General features: G+C 34.2%; 1 protein-coding gene across 1 annotated transcript; it reads right to left on the bottom strand.

Annotated features, from left to right (window-relative positions):
• Positions 1 to 3,522: 3,522 nt before the first annotated feature.
• LOC125211661 (cytochrome P450 734A1-like) lies at positions 3,523 to 7,025 on the bottom strand. The gene is made up of 5 exons (XM_048111553.2): positions 6,526 to 7,025; positions 6,108 to 6,331; positions 5,794 to 6,038; positions 5,338 to 5,728; positions 3,523 to 4,308 (listed from the first exon to the last, which is right to left on the bottom strand). The coding sequence occupies exons 1-5, from the start codon at positions 6,806 to 6,808 to the stop codon at positions 3,883 to 3,885; spliced, it is 1,569 nt and encodes a 522-aa protein (XP_047967510.1). The 5' UTR covers positions 6,809 to 7,025; the 3' UTR covers positions 3,523 to 3,882.
• Positions 7,026 to 15,660: the final 8,635 nt, after the last annotated feature.

Genomic DNA, 15,660 nt, shown 5'->3' with positions numbered 1-15,660 from the left:
ATTTACAAGTTACTAATCACTAGGCCCACGGTCGAATTATTGGACCATAATACAGTTATTGTGTCTAAATGAAAAAGAAAATAACCACCTGCTAAGCTCATTAAATAAAATTATTAGTAGAAGTTTTTTTTTTACTTTAGGGTAAAACTAAGAGGGATGCCTTATAAAACTTTTCTGTTCATACAAAAACATTGTTGAGATAAAATTAAATAAGGAACTCGACTTTCCAAGAAATTGCTTAGTAACTTATAACTACAATGACATATTAATATTAACATTGTTGAGACAAGATCAAAACTGAGAGAGTGGGTGTGTAGCAATGCGATAACAATAAATATTAATATTAATAACAATAATAGCAGAATCCGATTAGGAAAATAATTAGAATGATGATTTTTACCCTCTTTATTTAGAAATTGATTGACTTCGATCGGATTGTGCTACATTTGGCCGACCTCGATCGCACTATAACTGGGATTTGTCTCTTGATATTTTTATGCACAAATAAATAAGTCTTCACTTATTAAATAATATTTGTGTGTAAATGATTGCATATTAAATTATGCTTTGTGTGAATTATAATTTTGGGAGAACACAGAACAAATAAATAAATGCATGGATGATTCTGAAAGGGAAATTTCAAGAAAGTAAATTTCATGGAGTATTAAATACAAAAAGAATTTCGTAGAAAAATTCGAGGAATGTAAAATCACTAGTAATATTTTCTTTTGGTTGGCAGTAAATGTGACTTGGTAAAGTATTCAAGATTCCTATTCTCAGATTCTGTATGTGGTTCAATTTCTTTAAAGCAAAAAGATTCTACAAAGAAATTTATTCAAATCCAAATTAAATCCTCTAATCCAAAATGAATATTCCGAATTTGGCATATAAAAGACCGTTATTATTGGTAAGATGTATTCCCTCCAAGTCCACCCTATAAATTACCTCAAATATAAATAGTGAAGAAAATTAGTAGTATAATTTGAATAATGTCGACGGACTAAATAAGATATCATCATTGTCCTTTTAAAATAATAATAATAATATGTAATTAAGCAAAATATATGTAGCGTTGGAGGAGAATAGTTAAAGTATTCATGAAAGAAGCATAATTTCTTCTGCAAGACAAGATCAAAACTAATCAAAAGAAGTAATATAATTGTTCCTATGAGGGAAACCGAATTTAATTTATAATTTCAGAACCTCATTTAATAGTATTTATTCCATGATATAACAATTAATAACTCAGCATACAGTTGAAATAAATTAATTAGAGTCAACTACCCATGTTTTTCACTCTAATGAGTAATGCATTATTGGCGATAAATTCCTTGCAACAAATTATTGATCAATTATTGCTTAATTAATGCCACGATATTTATGTAAATACCAATTATAAATTGTATATATTCTTTAGACAGGCTGTCTGTGCATCTATTTTTCCGGTAAATAAGATAATCGTTGCATATCAAAATTTGCAAAATTCGGCACATACACATACTATATTGGTATATTTGTATGTGTTTTTTAATCATTTATGGAAATGATAAAATCTTTATAAAATACTTACATTGTGTGCCAGGATTCTTCTGAACAAAATAATGTAAAATCGAATAAAACAAAAAACTGAGCTCTGAAGTAAAATTTTTAATTATTGAACCATTGGTTTGTATTATTGCATGTTGGTAGTATGCCACAGGATATGACAACAATACATCTAATCCGATCATGATAAGTCAATGCGTGTTGTATAGACACAATATTGCAAAATACCTAATTTAGTTGGATTTTCAACTTTGAGTATATTATTGTGTTTCATTATTATAAGGTGCATGTGTATAACACATGATCACTCATTTTTATCATATTAGTGCCACATAATATTCTACTAATATATTATATCGAATATCATTATCACCTTATGGTGATTCTTCATTCTATGTGAAATTAGAGGAGAATTTATTCCATAAATATCTAAAATTCTCTACCAGACCTCTTGTTGTATTTTTATGATGAAGTAAAATTCCTCTAATGGTGAATAGAAAGCTCAAAATAAAGAAATAAACAAACAACCACAAAAAATACTTTTAAAATAAAAAAATTGATGAATGTAGAGACAAAATTAAAGCATTGAAACTAGAACATGACCCCCTAGAAGAAGGTAAGCATGAAGGAAAAAAAATCACAACATAGCACTATCGGATTCAGCTAAGAAACATCACATTATGCATGCCAAAATATCCACCAATCAAGCGAACTAAAGATATAGCTATCTAAAGATAGAAAATCTTAACATAACATACAAAGCAAAGGTGATTTAGCTAATTTACTACAGTAGTAGCAATATATATTATAGATTGTGACATCATCATACTAAAGGGTGTGACGAAGAGAAAAATATTGAAACCAAGACAAGACTCCATAAAAGAAGTTGAATTTCTATTCCAAAATTGAGATCTCATTAGATCATAAATTCCTTATTTAATTGTCTATACATCAACTGACTTTTACACCAGCAAAATTATTTGAAAGACCTTGTGATTGCTCCGACAAGCAAGCCTAATGTAATTTAAATTGCACAATTTTAAGCAAACTCTGGAAGAAAAAAATGAAATGTAATTAAAATAAACTGCAATGGAAGCAAAGATTAGTACAAAAGGGACACTTCAACAGCTATTCATAAATACTAGTACAAAACTGTGATTCTAAGTTATATTTATAGGCATTATAGCTGTATTCGTATTCTTTATTCATGCTATACAATATAGGCAGATCCAAGAATATGATTTCTAGACTTCAAGAAATAGTCTTGACAGCAAGGACACTTCATAGAGGAAAAGAAATAGAGACACCAGTCATTATTTTGAACTATTTATGTAGTACTAATTTGATTTCATTTCCTTTTTTTTTGTTTGAATTGTCAATAACCTCAAAGGGTATGAAGTGTAATACACTACATACTATTTTTAAACACAACTAGTTTAGTAGTACATGTTAGCATTTTATATTTCATTTTCATTTTATTTAAATCTCATTCTTCGTGAGGAATAGAAATCATAAATTAGGCTCACTTTTTTTTTTTTTTTTTATAAGTTTTAAATTCCAACATTCTTTTAATAGTTTATGACTCATGGCAAAATGACGAACCTAGAAGGATGGTAGTGGGGCCACTGGGCCCACAATAAAAAAAATCAAGAATATGAAGTTATTAGTCTTTTTTTTAATTAAAAAGATTAAATTCTAGTAACATCATAACTATATGGACTACTATGTACTCCTTCAAAGGTATGATTACGGGAATAAAAATTTAGTAAGTTGAACTTATTATGATAGTAGTACTTAGTTTGATCAATCACAAACTCATAATAGCAAACATATATTACGTGTTAATATATTATATATTCGCATCATTTAATTTTTACTAGTGATTATTGGATTATTTTTTAATAAAATCCTCCAATATCCCATTGAAATGATAACTAGCTAGAGCGTCCAAATATCTGTACCTAAAAGAAATGAAAATGCAGACATCTCAAATGCCAATATAATAACCAAAAATCAAGATGTGTACAACCAAGAATTTACATATTCGAAATACAAAAGATAGAGAAGATACATATATATAGATTTTCTTGATCACTCCATCAATCCTTGACAAAATGACCTAATTAACACCAACTTAATTAGCCGATCACCCTAGTAAATTAGAGGGCTGATGAGCTAATTAACACGTGAAAAAGGGTTAGATGAAATCCTACCAAACACTCCCCATCCCAAGTTAGAAGAAATTAAAACCCCCCTAATTGGCGGAAAATTCTTTTTTTTTTCTTCATAATAATAACAATACTTTTTTACTAATAAATAAAAAAATTGCTAGTATTATTATAATTTAGTGAAGACGACGGGCGCGCCGTGCTGCGGGTGCAAAAGCATGAGCACGGAGGGCGCGTGCTGGTAGGTGGGCGCGAGGTGGAAGGAGAAGCGCTGGAGGATCATGGCGACGGCGAGCTTGGCTTGGAAGATGGCGAGGTTCTGGCCGACGCAGCGGCGGGCGCCGAGGCCGAAGGGCATGTAGGCCATGGGGTGGGTGGTGGCGTGCGCGACGCCCTTGGAGAAGCGGGCCGGGTTGAACTCGTGCGGGTCGTGGCGCCACAGGGTCGGGTCGTGATGGACGGCTAGGATTGGGATCAGGAGCTCCGTGGAGCGGGGGATGTGGAGCCCACCCAGCTGCATATCCCGCTTCGCGCGTCTGATTATTGCCACTGCTGGCGGGTACAACCGCAGTGATTCGTTTAGGATCATTCCCAGCTGCACCATCAACCACCAGATTAGATCCATTTATTTTACATTTTATCAAAATGCATTTGATTTTGATCATTAGTACTACTTGGATATGAATCAAATAAAATAGTTTCAATTATATACATTATTAGGAACTATGACTTGAATTATTATGTTACTCCCTTCATTCACTACACAAATTTGTGCAATACGAATTTAAATAAAAAGTGATTGAGATATGTGAGTGGAGAATGTCTTATCTTAACATCAAAGGGGCTAATTGGTTAAGCACCTATAAATCATATTTTCTTTTATAAAGACTTTAAATTTAACTAAATTTTATGTAAACTGGAGTATCATACAAAACTCCCTATCCTTTATCTAACACTCATCTAAAAATATTAAATACTAGACAACTTAAAGGAATATAGTTCCTACAATATTTTTTTCTAGTGTGTGTCCGCTCTTAATGCCAATGGTGGATGCAGAGAAAAAAAAAATGTTGATGTACCTCAACTATTTTTAAATTTTTCAAGAGATCAGATTAATAATTTCTTTCTGATAATTTTCGCAAATTTAAAAATATCAAAATAATAAAAAAGAAATTGTTGTGGGCTTAATCTCGTATTCCATTCTTAGTGTGTCCATTAACGGCAATGTCAGCAATTACTACTATAAGTTACTAATTATTATAGAATTTAGATTTGGTGGATATAAGTAAAATGGTAATTTTGTGATTATATCTGTGAAACTAAAGTAATGTTGAATAATGAAGGGCGAATTAAGTAATGTAATAGCAGTAGGTGCGCTTTATAGGTAGGCGTGAAGAGGCGTGGTTGGAGGTGGGAATTTTTGTGAAATGTGTGTGTTGTGTAGGACAGTAAAGAAATGGAAAGTTTAAACCCAAGATTTGGTGTTGGACATTCTAATTAATCAACTACGTAATTTTTTGTGAACTCAAAAAGACACAATAATCAAGGCAGATATTTGACAGTAATGAGAGGAATTGAAGAGGGGACCAAGAAAGAAAAGGGAATTAATAATAAATAATAATACCGTTTTGAGCTTGGGGAGATCATCCTTGGTAGGGCAATCACGTGATCCGCACACCCTGAGGACCTCCTCACGTGCCTGTTCCTGCCACTGGGGATGCATGGCCAGCAGCAGCGTGGTCCACGTCAGCAGATTGGCCGTGGTGTGCTTTCCGGCGAAGAATATCGTCTTGCACTCCTCCACCACGTCGCTCGCCGTCATCGCCACCGCCGATTCCTCTCCGTCGCCGTCCCTCTCGCTCGCCTTTATCATCACCTGCAATAAATCGTTCGGACATTCGTCTGACTCTGACACCCCCTCACACCTCCTCCTTCCTTCGATCAGCTTCACCAGCGATTTCCTTATTTCCTTTTCCAGTCTCCAAGATATTCTGTTCTTTTTCGTCGGCAAGAATCTGATCAAAATAGAACGAGATTTTCACTTACTATCCCATTTGATTTATCGATCTTGGCAATTTACCTGTACCCAGGGATGAAGACTTTCTGATAGGCCTCAGTGGCATGTTCCATCTGCTGAGATTGCAGCTCAAAAATGGCCTTTCCTTCCTCATAGCTTCTCCCAAAAGTGGCTCTTGTGATCACATCCTCAACCACTTTCTCAAACCAATCTGATACATCCACTTCCACTTTCCCACCATTGCTCATTTCCTCATTCCATTGCATCATGGCTGCTTCCATGCTCTTCCCCATCATTGGCATCATCAGCTGCCAAACATTTCATTTTACCAAATTAATTCATTATTTTTTAAATCCAAATTTAATTGCTATCTATACCTTGAGATTTTCAGTGTGGAAAGCTGGCTGGATGATCTTCCTGTGGTGAGACCATTTCTCCCCCTTGAGGCTGAGCAAGCCATCACCTTCAATTTTCCTAACCAGTGGTGGTGACTCATTCTTCTCAAACACCTCTGATTTCAAGATGAAGATCTCTCTAATTAGGGCTGGATCAGACACTGTCAGCCTTGCTGTTGGCCCAAACCACACTAGGAACATGGAGCCTGCATGGAGGAGGTGAACTAAAGGTGAAAATTTAAATCACATTACTCCAAGGCAATGGATAGTGTAGACCCTACACAAACACACAAACAATGTTCCTCACAGCTCACACCAACTTATTTGTGTGTATGCATTTTGAAAAAAAGGTGTATGTATATGTATATGTAACATGTGAATTTGAGAAGCATAAGCATACCATATATCTTCTTCCAATGATGGTAGAAAGAGAGGACTCTAGGGAGAATATTGTGTGAGAGAGGGGGCATGGATTGAGCAGAAGCCATCATATTCAAGCTGGCTAATTCCTTCAAATTCCCCAAGAAGAGCTGGTATTTGGGGCCTTTGATTCCTTGTTTCATGAAGAAATTCTCAACTCTCCTTGGTGCCCACCACAGATGAACCACAGCTTTGAGCACCACCACAATCAGAATGTATGAGATGAGAAGAAGCCATAGCATATGGAAGTGGCTATCTTCCATTTTTCTCAAGTGTTGGTTGAGAGAGAATATTGTTTTGGTGGCTGGATGGATTGTGTTTGTTTTTATACAGAGAAGAGAAAGTAGAGGTTTCTTGTCTGTTGTGTAGGACAACAGGATGAAGATGGGCTTAAACAGGCAGAGGGGAGAAGCAACCTAAAAGAATTTAAGGTCAACTAGTTGAGAGAGCAAATGAAATTAATGAAAGTGAGGTGTCCTCATTCTATATTAATTCTTTCCAATGACAACACTGCCCCTGCCTTGCCTTGGCCGGGGAGAACTTTCTAGTAGGGATGTCAATCGAGTCAGTCCTACTCAATGGGAATGGAAAGACGAGATTGGCCTTACCAGACTTTTCTTGATTTCTAATTTACTGATTTAACGAGAGGAGTTTGGGAATTGTGGAGAAGAGAGGGTTGAGAAAACAGTGATCATAAATGAGAATTTCATTTATGAGACATACATTAATATTAGGCTGTGGCCATTGCTCTGATCATGTCATGTGTCCAGAAACAACACTTTGGCCAACCTGAAAAGCCTTTAATTTTCCCACCAAATAGATACCATGCCTTGCTATGAATGTACTCCATATGTTACACTCAAATTATTTGGAAATTGAAATTTCATGCTTAATTTTGGCCTCCTTTTTTTCTGCTGTGTTCTTCTTTCATATTTTAAAATGAAAAAAAGATGATGCAATCTTTTTATATTATTCTATACAAAATTATCTTGTGACATATTTTGGGGAGGAAATAATGGAAGAGGCACATGCATGTTTGACCCTAGTTTATATTAGGGGGTCTCCACGACGTTTTAGGTAATATAATGACAGGAAATTTAGATTATTACTACAAATTATCCATTTCAATTGATTTGATATATTCCTATTTATTTATGTGTTTCACAAAATTATGATTTCAAACCTAATCAATATCAATCCCCTCCCCACTTTTTTTCTATTATATATGTCACGCAAATCTGCCCCCATTTCTTCAATAATGTTTACGCGTGAAGCCTACAAATAAATTAGTACTATATTTTTTTCAAAAAAAATCCGCATATGTATGGTGTTTGATTTGAAAAATTTTTCAACGGGGTGATTGAATAGTTGGATTGGAAAGACGAGGAGGAGGAAGAGGAAGATGAGGAGGTCGGGGTGTTTGGAGGAGAGTGGTTAGTTTGATGAAATAAGGAGGCAAGGGAGGAGTTGTGTTTTGGAAGGATGCTCTTAAATTGATGCACATGGGAACAAGGGTGTCTATTTTATTGCTCCCTTTTTGCTGTGTTAGCGGGGGGATGTGCCTTGCTTGTCCCAAACCATCACTACCCCACTTCTCTTAATCTTGTCTTAATACTCCCAAAACATCATGGGGCCACTCTCCTCCCTCTCTCTCCTATTCACTACTCTATTTTCCAGCTCAAAACCCAGCACAACAATGTATCGGATTAATATGAGGTTCAAAAAGTTTACGTAATGCAACTCAACTGTTAATATACTTCTTTCCGTCCCATACAAATTGGCTATATTTCTTTATTCGTCTATCTCATACAAATAGTTCATATTCATTTATAGTAACATTTTTCTCACTCTCTTTTACTACTTCATTATTTATAGACCGCACTATTCACTACACAATTTCAATTACTTTTTTCTCTTTTTCTCTTACTTTACTAATTATGCATTAAAATTCGTGTTCATACCAAATAACCTATTTCTATAAGACGGAAGGAGTATTTTATAACAAAATATAATTGAGACGAGTTACTGAAATATAGAGTCTGTTTACCAAAATGAGACTCTAACTGCAGATAAATTGAATTGACAAAAAAAATTGCTTACCGCATACGCTACTTGGAGAATAACACATTACAAAACTTGAGAATGTGATTATGTTATGTTTTTCATTTTATATTTATTTTATGCTTTCAAAATTTTGTATATATATTTTTATTATGATAAAATAGTAAGTTAACTTTTTAATTTTCTTAATATTATTGAGGATTAGGATAATTAATCAAAAAACTGAGGGTATACGTTTTTTTTTGCTTGGTTGGGGGCGTTTGATGGGCCTGGAGGCAACAGCCCGGGGCCCACAACTTTTTAGAACATTGGGCACCTATTTTTTGCTACTTTTTGTATTTTTTATATTCGGATACGTTTTCTATAAGTTCTATTTTGTTATTTCATTTATAATTACTTTTACCAAAATATAAAAGATTGGCACTACGCTACATGCCACCCTTATTTCTTTTTTTCTTTTTTTGTGCTAAAGCTATAATTCACTAATATAGATGTTCATGTATTAAATATTTAATTTTTGATAGAATAAGATATGAGATCAAATTATATAAACACCATTATTCTCCAAAACAGTTGCAGAGTTGATGTCTCCTTTTCCAAGAAATAGAGAGCAGTGTTAGAAAACTGGTTAGCATATGTTTTTCCCTTTTCCTATAAAAATGAGAATATATTAATACTATGTCTCTTGTCTCTACTACATGTATTTAACAAATTAATTATATGTAGGTAAAATCCTTGTGCTACCTTTTTTTCTAACCTTGCAACCTCATAATTAATTAATAATAAATGTTATTACGTACGTAATATAAGGTAGAGTGGAGTATATATTTTCAGAATAAGTAATTTTAAAAATAATTTATAGTATTAAATATTGAAAGTTCTTTTCGACTTTAGAGTTCTCAACAACAAACCCCCTTCACTTACGTACTCTTTTATTCTGGAGTGATAAACGTTTTTAGTAAGCTCACCCTTGCAATATGTGATAAATAAATTTTAGCCCGCAGGGGTGTAGCGCAGTTGACAACAGAGGGACAGATCTTGCTGCAATAAATAAATTTCAAATGCGATTGATAATAAATGAGTTAAGCGTGAATTTAGGATTAATTATAAATCAATAAATATTTCGAACGTGGGCTTTAATGGATATATGCTCAGTTATTTCAGTTTCATATTACTCTTTCAAAAGGTGCCTTTGCTATTTAACATGAGCCACATTGACTACTATATATTCTAAGTTAGCTGTCAAATACTCATCGGCCATTGCCGGCTCATTTCATAAGTCGGCCCTCAAGTTGTTGGATCTCTCAATAAAAGCCTCAATATTATAAGCCAAACAAGCTAACTCGTTTAAAAGTTTGGATGTAGCGATCCGACTTTCAGGCTGGCAGTTGTCCTTATAGACCAATACAAATCTTTTCATCGTGCTTTGGCTTATTTCATAGGCCACCAGCCCACCACTCCAAGTCGTTGGGCCTATTAATGAAAGCATCAACTCATTAGCCAACCACGACAGGTCATCCAAACGACAGGCATTAACAACCCGACTTCCAAATTGACGGTTATCCTCATATACCAATTCAAGTCTTTGCAATGTAATTTGTTCTCAATCGCGTATGAAAAACATATCACTGGGTCACCTATCTTAGAAGTGTCCGATGTCATAACTTCCTTCATTTTTTTTAAGTACGATTCGCTCACAGTTTGTGCTATGTATCGACGATTACACTGGCCTATCAAGTGAGATAGCTCATTTGCTCTATAAACTTCACAATTTCGACGTGGGACAAGTCCGTAACTAAACATTGAATACTTGGTAGAATGATAAATTGAAAAGAAACTACCTAACCAAAAACAAAGTGGACCAAGCTATTTAAACAGAGGGCAGGTTGCCTAGTAGGTAGTGAATATATAGTTACTCAAATGAATAAGTGAAGACAAAGCAAAGAGACATGCATAGATAGAATGTAAATTCAATAAGTAACAAGAATTAAGCATGGATGGGTGGAGGGCCTCCCATGAGGTAGTAGTGTAGGTGACTGATCCCTATTCTTAGCTCATTTTTTTTGTACTCCTAATTATTTTGGAAAAATAAATAGAAATGCAACAATAAGTACAGCACTGTGAAGAGTTTGTCTGGTAGATGTGTGAATGGCATGTGCTTTTTATAAAAGAGAGCACAGAATTGCTTGATTGTACTCTTTGCCAGTCCACTACCTGTTGGTTGTGCAATTAAACTGACCAATCCGTTACATTTGTCCATCTGTTTCATTTATTTTTTGATTGAGTTTGGTACCAAAAATACTCAATTTAAAATTACACTCTATATCTATTTTCTTTTCCTTTTTAAATATTTTGTACTACTACACTAAAATTGACTTGTGTTATACATAATAACTTTGATTTTGTACTTAGATTATTTTGTACTTAGATTTTATTTGTACTTAGATTATATCTGTCCACACACTTTAACAATAAATCACCACTAAGTTGGCGGTGGTGAATTTAATGTGTTAGTGGGTGTGGTGTTGGGAAATTTATGGCAAATTGGTAGGTTAGATAATCTTATATTTTGTCAATTATATTAATCCTTCTGAAAGAGTACTACTAATACTTTTTTAATAGTAATAGTATCTTTGAAAGATGGATAGTGTTGATAGCAACTTTGACACAATTTTGTGAATTTATATAATTCCACAAAGAAGTTACTATTACTCCTTCCGTCTCTGAAAATTTGTCACCTATTTCCTTTTCATCCGTCCTAAAAATTTGTTACCTTTCGCTTTTACCATTTTTGGTAGTGGACCTCGTATTCCACTAACTCATTCTCACCCACATTTTATTATAAAACTAATATATAAAAGTAGGACTCACACGTCACCAACTTTTTCAACTCACTTTCTTTAACATTTTTTAAAACTCGTGTCGAGTTAAATGGTGACAAATTATGGGGGACGGAGGAAGTATCTTATAAGGAATTAGCATATTTCATTGATTTCAACTAAATGCTAAATCGACATGTCCTTCGACAAGATTTTGAACGCCAAAAAGGGGAAGGAAAAGTTGATTGTGTATGGGAGATCCTTATTTTTACAAATATTTCAATACTCCTTTCTTCCTAATGATGATGGCCCTCTTTAGGAAGATATGAGATTCTATGTTCCTTTGTATATTAAGAGTAGAAAAAAATAAATCATTATCGTTGCAATAAATTAAAAAAATTTTGTGTGGTATCTTAATCGGGATAAATCCACAAAAGTGGGTTATCTCTAATATGACATGGAAAATATGTATCCGTTAGTGATCATATTTTTTTTTGGTTGTTATTCTATACACAATTATTTATTTATGTTTAATTGATTCTTTAAGAAATGACGTTGATTGTATATAGTAGCTAGTGTTCAAACACCACAGAAGGTTCGTGCGTAAAATTGTAATTTCACAACGTATATCTAGATTGATGCATACAATTGTAATTTCACAACGTAAATCTAAAAGAATCTCAAAAGATGTTTTTATGTGTTCTTGAGTACATCCTTAATATTAGTTCCTCGATAAAAGTTGAGAAATCTAGCTTATATCGTTAGAAGGCTACGAATGTCTAGGGTAAGCTCACACAAATGACGGATGAATCCAATTCTCGAAATAGAAATACTTTCAGTTTAATTAAAGCGATAACTATTCGTCCGTGTCATTTAATTTTAGTTGGGAAACCAAAATTGAGTTAAGACGATTTTTAAAATGTAGGTGGTGTACCAATTAACCTTAATAAACGTAAATTACAAATCATATTGAAATGAGATTATTAAACATGGAAATACTCATTATATTCCTTTCATTCCACCACATCAATAACCTATGGTAATACTACTACTATTCGACGAATCGACGATATTAACTTATAGACGTATAGTTCGGCAGGTAAATTTCCTTATTATTTTATACTCCGTCTATATTATTAGCGAGGTTTGTTGTAATTATTTTAACACTACTTCTTTTACTATTTATTAATATGAGAAGATTGTAGTTATAGTCTTATAGACTTATAGTCCCTTTATTTTAAATGGTTAAATTTTAATTCACATTAAAAAGTGAATCTCTATTTTTTGGTTAGCTAGCTAGGCCGTGTCTCTATTATGCATACGGCCAAACTAGGTAATTTTTTAAAAAAAATTTAAGACGTTCACTATAATTATACTACTATTATGCATGTTTGTCGCATCATCATGGAATCATTAGGCTGGGAACTCATATTACAATATTATTATACTACTTTCTTTTATAAATATAATACGGAGTACTTTTTTAGAATATCGACTCATTGAACGCCAAACATGATTTTCAAAAACAGCAATATTCCTTCAATAATTTCCATTCGAGTATATTTGAACATTAAATTAGATATTAATAGCTAGTAGTCAATTTTTTAATTTCTTACGCATATCTAAATTTTTACTCACTATTAATCATCGTATTCGTTTATTAAATTAATTACTCATGTTTTAATTAATTAAATTAAAGGGAAATGTGAGAAGGTCTAATTCAAGTGGCAAAAGCGAGCAATTGTTTTTATTTTATTAAATATGATATGGTTATCATTTGTAATGTATTGTAGTATTTCAAAATGGATAAATAAGGGGGATGAAAATCCTATTACGTTATTTTATGGTTTTCCAAAAACAAACAAGGATCAATCATGCATCATTATCTTCTGCAGTGCAATCATCTACATATTGCCAAGCTGCAACTGAAATTCAGTTCCTTTCCAACATTAAAGAATCTATCAACATTTTCCAAAAAAAATTAAAATATGAAGATATAATTAAACTTCCCAAAAGCTGACCACTATGGGCTGTTTGTTGTCTTTGTATTCTTATCATCATCTTATGCTAGCTGCATCATCCAATCATGTAGATTTGGCCTCTTTTGTCACTCTCTTTCTCTCTCTCCACAGCTCTTGTTATATCAATTTTCTGCACCATGAAAACCAATTTGGTGATGGAGTTTTAAATTGATTATTCAACAGGCATCTTCACCATCAAGTTAGCAACTGTTTTGATATAACAATTGCTAGTATTTTTCTAACTACTAAGATTCTGGACTTGTCTCATCATAGGCATCCATCAAAGTATGTTCGTAGACCATTATACCCTTGAAGAGATTAGTCTATGGGAATTAGTTATAGGATTAATTAGCTTGTAGTAATTAAGTAATAAAATGCGCATCTTGCGAAAATAACTTCAATTACTAAACAAGTTGATTTATTAAGAAATAAGGGGCGAAAAGAAGTTTATATTAAGTTAGAATATTCTGAAAAACAGATTTAATTACAAGTACTATATATACATTTTAATGTTTACGGAAAGCAATTTTGTAATTTTGTTGGATTGTTTTATTTTAATGTTTTCTTCTGAGAATCGTTTGCAACTCTTTAATGTGCTTAAAAAAATCTCGAGAAAAAAAAAAAACAAATAATATGCTCACTCGTGAGTCGTGACATGATCATATCACATGAAACATTAGAAAAAGTAATAAGTATATATATTTTGAATGAAAGTGAAATCTTAGACCTTAGTCACTAGACATACGATGATATGATAAAATATAGTACACCTAGTATATAGTAATTAATATGATAAAAACAAAAAACACTTGTATTTTACTGGGATTATGGGGACCCTTGGCTCACTAAAAGGCAAAATAGCAGTGCACTATTGATGTTGTGTGTGAATAATGATTATCACTCTAATTTACCTAGGTTTTCTCAATTTCATAAATTTAAGCATGTGTTGCTTGCATCTTCTGTCACTCACGTGAGGCCATCCGCATTCTTGTCTCTTATCAGTCTCTTAACCGTCTCATCTTTTAACTGTTCATGGACCCCACTGTACTTTTCAACTCATCTCTTAACTAAGAGACAACACCTGCATCCCTCCATCTCTTAACCATCTCTTAACTATTCATTCAATTTCATTTTTTATTTTTAATTCCAACAAATTCAATTAATAAAAAACACACTTCATTAAATAAAATAAAATTACAATTTAAATACCTAAAAAAATATAAAAGACATAAATAAAAAACTAGAAATTACAAATTGCACACTTAAACTCAAATAAAAAAAATGGAGGCAAAGAAGCAGAAGGAGTTCTCTAGTGACGATCATCTAACGGTTGCCAAATTTTGCCCAAATTTGCTCCATTAGATCCTCCTGGAGTTGGGCGTGGGCGGTAGAATCACGTGTCCTTGCCCGAATAGACAATCGCTCTTGCAAAGACGGATGCACTCCCGTTCGAGGCGGACTACTTGCGGTTGAGCTTCCCGGGGATTCAGGGTCGAACCAATTTCCCGCCTCAGGTCCTTCGTCGGCGACAATCATGTTGTGCAAGATTATGCACGTATACATGATGTCGACCATATTCTCCATAAACCACTGTCGAGCCGGGGCTTTGATAATGTTGAATCGAGCTTGGAGAACCCCGAACGCTCTCTCCACATCCTTGCGAGCAGACTCTTGCTTCTGCGCAAAAAGAGACTGCTTTTCGTCCGCAGGCCTGTTGAACGTCTTCACGAAGGTTGGCCACTTCGGATAGATGCCGTCGGCAAGATAGTACTCCATTTTATACTGGCGATTGTTAGCGATGAAGTTGATGGCTGGCGCTTTACCATTCAGAACTTCAGCGAAGAGGTCGAGTTGTTGAGCACGTTGACGTCGTTGTTCGAGCCGGGGACCCCGAAATACGCATGCCAAATCCATAGCCGGTAGTCGGCGACGGCCTCGAGTATAACGGTGGGGTGGGTGCCTTTGTGGCCGCTCATGTATGACCCCCTCAACGCCACAGGGCAATTCTTCCATTGCCAATGCATGCAATCGACACTCCCGAGCATCCTGGGGAATCCGTGCACTTGTTTGTGAAGTCGGAGCAGAAACTGACAATCTACGGTGGTTGGCTTCTTCAGAAATTCGTCGGTGAAGGCTGCCCGGACGCCTTTGCAGAAGTTCAACAAACAAAGTCTCCCAGTTGATTCTCCGACGTGCAGGTATTCGTCGAACGAA

The sequence above is a fragment of the Salvia hispanica genome, chromosome 3 (genome assembly GCF_029641045.1).
Source record: "Salvia hispanica isolate PSC_SH4W2 chromosome 3, Shi_PSC_v1, whole genome shotgun sequence".
Taxonomy (NCBI): Eukaryota; Viridiplantae; Streptophyta; class Magnoliopsida; order Lamiales; family Lamiaceae; genus Salvia; species Salvia hispanica.
This window is presented reverse-complemented; position numbering and strand designations above follow the sequence as displayed.